General features: G+C 37.5%; 1 protein-coding gene across 1 annotated transcript; it reads right to left on the reverse strand.

Annotated features, from left to right (window-relative positions):
• Positions 1 to 582: 582 nt before the first annotated feature.
• Positions 583 to 5,159, reverse strand: LOC101215151 (dihydrolipoyllysine-residue acetyltransferase component 5 of pyruvate dehydrogenase complex, chloroplastic). Its single transcript, XM_004150351.3, has 6 exons — positions 4,145 to 5,159; positions 3,749 to 3,940; positions 3,569 to 3,656; positions 1,278 to 1,348; positions 1,075 to 1,158; positions 583 to 986 (listed from the first exon to the last, which is right to left on the reverse strand). Exons 1-6 carry the CDS (start codon positions 4,997 to 4,999, stop codon positions 882 to 884), a joined length of 1,395 nt encoding a protein of 464 aa, XP_004150399.1. The 5' UTR covers positions 5,000 to 5,159; the 3' UTR covers positions 583 to 881.
• Positions 5,160 to 7,118: the final 1,959 nt, after the last annotated feature.

The raw sequence follows: 7,118 nt of genomic DNA on the forward strand, positions 1-7,118 counted from the left end.
ATTCTTTTACGCATAACCGATGGCAGAATCTCATAAATAAATCACAAGCATAAAGTAAAAGGTAAGCTTCATTTAGTTAGGTAATTGGAATATACCAAAGTTCAAAAGTGTCATTCATTATGGGTTTGACGCTAGTAATCAATATAACTAGTTATCTTATAAGAAGATGATATAACAAAAAAAATTATAGTATGAGCTTAAAGAAGTGTCAATGACGACCAATAATGAAACATGCTGCTGATTTGATAGTAGCTACTATCTTTGTTGGTAAATTGAAAGCAAAAGAAGAAAGAGAAGTGGCTTGGGATCTGTCAACTTAGGGACTATTAGTCGGGTATCGATAGTAGCTTAAAAAAATTGTTAGGTTAAAGTTATATTCAAGTTGATTGAATATTGAGTTAATATATGTGAAAGTGCCCTAATATTGAATTTTTGATAATTAATATCTGAGTATTGAGAGTTGTGATGATTATGGTAATTAACTTACGTATTACTGTTCAAACTTCATGATGGTGGAACATGAGATCTATTATAGTTCATCAATGAATCAATCCAATAATATAGTGAAGAACTTTGTCCACATTTCCAACATGAAGAAAATAAATATATGAATACCACGTGAAAATAAGTTCTAAATACAACTCAATTAGAAAGAAAAACAAAAACACAAATAATAGTTCATCCTTCAAAATTCTGCTTTTGTTCTTCTCTGAACATGAGCAACAACAGATATTGAGAACAATTTCTTACTTTAAAGTTTCTACCACATTTTATGGAGATCACATCTGACTCAAATATGTGTGGGAAAAAAGAACATCAAATCATAAGAAGAAAACTAAAGAGAGAAGAAAAGAAAATTGGGGGTTAAAATGCAAGTAAAACTATAGTGTTAGGTCTTTAGGGTCCTCAATTATTTTTGCCAAGGTTTGCAAGAAAGTGGCAAGATCTGCACCGTAGATTACTCGATGATCCGCTGTTACATTTACCTACAAATATTCAAGATCCATAAAATAAAGGATACAGAAGCTTACTCTCCAAAATGTACAGTACCAATAATCCGAGTTGAATTGTTACCTGCATTTGGTTTTTCTTGCCAATTCGACCATCTTTAGTACCCACAACCGTAGGGATAGATGCTCCAACAGCCATGATTGCTCCCTGTATTAATTAGGTTCCAATATTAATAACTAGGCTGAAAGAAGTGAGGTATATGCGAGAAAGGTACTCCAACTGAGAACAAAATGGGGAGAGAAAAGTAGAAGAGTAACAATACTAACAGTTCCGGGAGGCAGAATTGCATCAAATCGATCCACACCAAACATTCCAAGGTTAGAGAGAGTGAATGTACCTGCTCAAGGAAGAGGCAGAGGGGAGACTCTTATGAACTAGGAAAGAAACAAGGAAATGTTCAGGTAAAAATGAAATTTAACCAAGCTACTGCACAGTATGATACTGTACTACTGTGAACTGTGTAACTAAACTACACGTATGGTGTATTGTACTAAATTAGTCAGAGAGCTCTTCCAATATGTTTTGTTTTCAGTTTCCCATTTCTAAAAGTCATATCTTTTTAATCCAGAGCTCGGAGATGGTAAGAGGACTAGATTTTGGGAGGACACTGGATGAGTTCTTGTCCACTTGAAGGTTATTGCGCTTCTATTATTTATTCACGAGACTTGAAATAATCTCAGGGGTTGATAGTTGGAAAAATAGTCTAGCCTAGTTAGATGTGATCCAAGATATTTCCCTAAGAAATATTAAAAATATAATTAACGATGTACCAAACTTTACCAGGACATTTTATGTGGAATCGGGGACCATTATCTCTCCCAAGGCCCTAACTTTCAAGACCAGAATCCTAGTAAGATCAATTGGAAAGGGACTAGTCCTAAGAAAACTAAATTCTTTATATGGTCCTTTGCTTGCGGTGAAGTACTTAGAAATTTGTATCCAATTCAAAATGGTTAATCCGCACAACTCCACCATGGATCACAAGATCACCTTTTTCTCTCCCGTTCTTTGGCTAAGCAACGGTTGGATCTATCGGCAATCTTTTCAACGAGATGATTGCGGCTGGTGGCTTTGCGTAAAAGCCAAGGTACTATTGGTCTAATGGTATAAGTGTTTTTTTTTCCTTTTTTTTTGGTCTGTTGTTTGCTCCTAGAAAGGAGTTTCAAAATCTTGATAATTTAAAAAACCAAGTACAGTATACAACCTCTAATTGGCGTCATGCAGACTTGATAATTTAGTCTTCAGAAAGAGTTGAAACAACCCTAAAGGAGGCATTCTTAGGATGTTTCAATGGTTTTCCCAAAATGAGATGGTCAAAACTAGTACGATGAATGTGCTAGGGTCAAGACCAGAATCCTAGTAAGATCAATTGGAAAGGGACTAGTCCTAAGAAAACTAAATTCTTTATATGGTCCTTTGCTTGCGGTGAAGTACTTAGAAATTTGTATCCAATTCAAAATGGTTAATCCGCACAACTCCACCATGGATCACAAGATCACCTTTTTCTCTCCCGTTCTTTGGCTAAGCAACGGTTGGATCTATCGGCAATCTTTTCAACGAGATGATTGCGGCTGGTGGCTTTGCGTAAAAGCCAAGGTACTATTGGTCTAATGGTATAAGTGTTTTTTTTTCCTTTTTTTTTGGTCTGTTGTTTGCTCCTAGAAAGGAGTTTCAAAATCTTGATAATTTAAAAAACCAAGTACAGTATACAACCTCTAATTGGCGTCATGCAGACTTGATAATTTAGTCTTCAGAAAGAGTTGAAACAACCCTAAAGGAGGCATTCTTAGGATGTTTCAATGGTTTTCCCAAAATGAGATGGTCAAAACTAGTACGATGAATGTGCTAGGGTTCTTTCACACTACACTAAATATGGAAAGGAGAAGGCATGAAGTTGAAACCTCTCAAGTCTCCACAAAGGCCTCTCCAGCTACTGCCTCTTCTCCCTTTCCTGGGCTTATAGCCTTAACTGTATTAAAGGAGAGAGAGCCCACTCAGAGACCACTAATCCGCACATTTACACTCTCAATCTTCATCACTCTCTCACTTTCCCTTCTTAACTCGCACTTATTCTTCTTAGCATATGTATGGACAACTTTCTACTCCCATCATATTAGTCAACTCATGAACAATCCAAAAGAACATACAAAATCAATCTACCACATACTTGAGTACCTCAGAGTAATACCTCCGGAGAAGATTTGAACTTACAGAAAATTAAAAAATGAAATGTTCCATGTCTTTTGTGACACTCCATGAGCCACAACGCACTTATCATGATATAAAAGCAATGGTGATTCATTATCCTTCTTTACCATTTTGATTTATTCATTTTCTCAAGTTTACCTTGACTATAGAATGTTAAGTTCTTTTTCCTTTGACAAGCTTTATTTTTCAGAACTCTTCTCAAGCTTTCTTGGAATTTCCCTCATCATATTTCTTTCTTCCTTCTCAAAAAACTGAATAAAATAAACTAACTTCCTCCGTAGATACGAATGCAAATGAACTACTAATCTCCTTGTTGAAACGAGGTTGAAAAAGAACCAACGAAAAGTACCAGTATTGTATTCCTGAGGTTGCAGCTGCTTGGCTCTAGCTTTTTCGACTAACTCTTTCCACTTTCGAGACAGAGAATAAATATCCACCTAAAGCACAGATCAAGCATAAGCAATCCATGATTAAATAATTAACATATCATTTGAACAATAGCAGAACAACTTAAGGAAACTAAAATAACCTTATCCGCATCTTGAAGAACTGGTGTGATCAAGCCACCATCAATGGCCACGGCAACTGCAATATTGATGCTACTATTATAAGTAAAGCTCTTACCATCCCTACAACTTGAATTTACTACAGGATGTTTAGCCAAAGCCAGAGCCGTAGCCTTGGCAAGCAACGCTGTCATGGTCACTCCCTTTGATTTAATCTAAGAAACATAAATCACTACCAATTAGTAGCAGAGCAGAAGACAAGTTCTAATTCTATCCTTTCAAAAAGAAAGTTGCTTCAATTTATTCAAACCATGAAATAATTCTAACTAATAACATGTCCAACATAAGTTTGAAAGGCAGTTTCAAAGAAAGGAAGAAGGCAACGAATCAATGATCGTTTCCAAATCTTTTAAATGTACCTTTTTGTAAAGAGCATCAAGTGCATCTGTTGTAATGGTATACCCCACTCTGAAAGTGGGCACCGCGAGACTCTCAACCATGTTTCTACTCACCGCCCCTTGCATTGTGGTAAACGGCACAGTGGTGCCCAACTCCAGGGATGGGGCGGGCTTCACACCGCCTCCCGGAGCCGAAACTGCGCTAGCAGCAGCAGAAGTCGCCGCAGCTTCAACATCCTTAGCCACAATTCGCCCCAATGGCCCAGTCCCCACCACCGTCGCCAGCTCCACATTCAACTCCTTAGCCAGTTTCTTGGCATACGGAGACGCCACAATTCTCTTCCCCCCTTCAGATGCAGGGTGAGTGGAAGCCACAACAACCGGAGCAGCGGCCGCCTTCGCCACCATAACCGGTGCCGCAGGGGTAGCAACTACATTTTCAGGACTCTTGTCCGGCGGAGGTGCCGAAGCCGGAGAAGCAGAAGGGTTGGCAGCTCTAGACTTAGCCTCAGAAATCTCATCCTGAGTCTCAGCCAAAAGAGCGATTGCAGATCCAACAGGGGCAACGCCACCTTCATCGACCATAATGGCAGCGAGATAGCCATCATAGAAGGTTTCAACGTCCATATCGGCCTTATCGGACTCGACAACGACAACACTCTCACCCTTGGCGAGCTTGTCGCCCTCAGTCTTGATCCAAGATACAATCTTGCCCTCAGTCATGGTGGAGCTGAGAGCAGGCATGAAGATCTCGCGGATCTTGGCTTGGACCTGGAGAGGGCGGCGTATAGAGTGAAACGAGGGTGGGAGAAAAGGCGTTGGGCGGAGAGAAGGGGAGGAGGCGGGGAGGAAGGAGGTGTTGAGAAGATGAGCCATTGGAATGAAGAGAGAAATGGGAATGGGAATGGAGAGTTGAGCGAGTTTGTTCTAAGAAAGGATTTGTATGAAGGAAGAAATTCTCGAACTCATCGAAATTGGACGGAGGTCTCAACGACCTTACCTGTTGAAAATCAATGTACCTTTTTCTCATTCCCTCTTTCTTCCCTACTAATAATTCTGCTTTTATATATATATATATATTTCAAGTTAAACAAAATTTGTTAAATGTTAATACATTTTTCCTATATTTCTATCATTTGAGAATTTGGTTTTAATAATGTTTATATATAGTTCTCAAGATGGTTTATGCATATTGTCATATTTAGGACCTTAATTATACCATTTTGGAATAATTGTCACCAACCCCTTCCACACCTTCTCTAACCCTACGAGTCTTAAGCCAACAAGTACCGCTCTCTTCTTACTCTATTTCCCCATAACTTACTAAATTTATTGACTCACATGCATAGTGCTTCTATAAACATACTTACCGTAACCGTACAATATGTAACAAACACATGATAAAAGTTTAGTAACCAAAATAACCTATACACACTTGTTCACTTAAACACTCACATTTCAAATAGTCTTAGATGCATGATCAAAATACATGGTGACAAAAGAAACTTAAAACTGGATGACAAACAAGTAGAAGAGGGTCGGCCCTGGAATCACCATCTCTAGGGAAAGTGGAAAACATTTGAAATCATGAGCTAAATTCGACCATGAAATTTCTTATTTTGTGTTTAAAATTCTAATTAAATGTTATTATGCAATTACCAAAATACCTTTTTTTTTCATCCAACGATTCATATTCACTTTTGTGAAACTATGTGCTCATTTCGACCAAGTTTGAACTTCTTTGCTGTCAAAATCTCTGGGATTTACTAATTTTTGCATGGACAAACTTATTTAATGTATCATCAAGCTTAAATTTGTAGAGGTATTTTGTTTTAAATGATTTAATAGTTTAGGACTTTGTTTTAAGTTTTGTTATAAGATTTTTTTTTGAAATCCAAGGCAGTTGGGATATAAGTAGTTGGATGTATGCATATATGGTTTTCAATTTCATTTGATGAATGTAAGCAATTTCATCAATCTGGGTTCGTTTAGATTATGAATCTCAGCCGAGATTGTTGAAATTGCACTAACATTTGTTGAATGAATCCGAAGATTGGTCTAAGTTTGTATTTCATATGCATTGTGTTGGTTCTTAGGGTAGATTTGCTCGAGATTAACCTGAGATACATCACATAATGCATATAAAACCCTAATCTCGTGACATTCCAATGTAAATGGCTCGAGTACCATAATGAATTTATGCTATTCGCAACCGAGGTTGAACTGAAATTGCCCCAAGTTTTTAAGACAAATTACTCATTTTCTTCTGTTATGTTTGTTTTCTATTTGGTAGACGCCTCTTGTCACCAAAGTGTATAGTTCAAACTTTTTCCTTGCAAATTTGACATGTTCTCACTTAGCCAAGACCGTCTCCAATATTAAAAATAAGTTAACTTCTAAGTAGTATATATTTAGGAAAACTACGTTTGTCCATTTGTTGGACGTCAATTTGGTGTTCAATGGACCTCTATGCCATTATATTTTGTTGAGATAGGTTGAGGATGATCAATATCAGTTTTAAATTACTCAGTGAAAAGGTCTCCTTCGGGCGGGAAGATTTTCACATTATTACAGGTTGTGGTATAGGCCAAGACGTGCTGTTAAGTTTGATCGAACACGATCAAGCCATTAGATTAAGACAATTATATTTAAGTGGTACGACAAACATGAATGGGTATGAGTTGGATAAAGATTACTCAAATCCTTAGTTTGAGAGTGACGAGGATGTGGTGAAGATATTCATATTCTATTTCATCAAGTTAGCTATGATGGGAAGGGAGACGAGACAACATATGGAATGGACCACGATGGGCCTCATAAATGATTTGAAGGACTTCATTAGCTACGACTAGTGTAACTTGCTGATATGCGTTAAGATGCTCTTTAGTTTAAAAAGGCCACTAAATGGAAAAGTTATCTTGCACAAGAAGAAACTTGTGAATAACAAGTCTCTAGAGTCATATAGTCTATACAAATTCTCATTCACATTTCAAGT

The sequence above is a fragment of the Cucumis sativus genome, chromosome 7, assembly GCF_000004075.3.
Source record: "Cucumis sativus cultivar 9930 chromosome 7, Cucumber_9930_V3, whole genome shotgun sequence".
In the NCBI taxonomy this organism is placed as follows: Eukaryota; Viridiplantae; Streptophyta; class Magnoliopsida; order Cucurbitales; family Cucurbitaceae; genus Cucumis; species Cucumis sativus.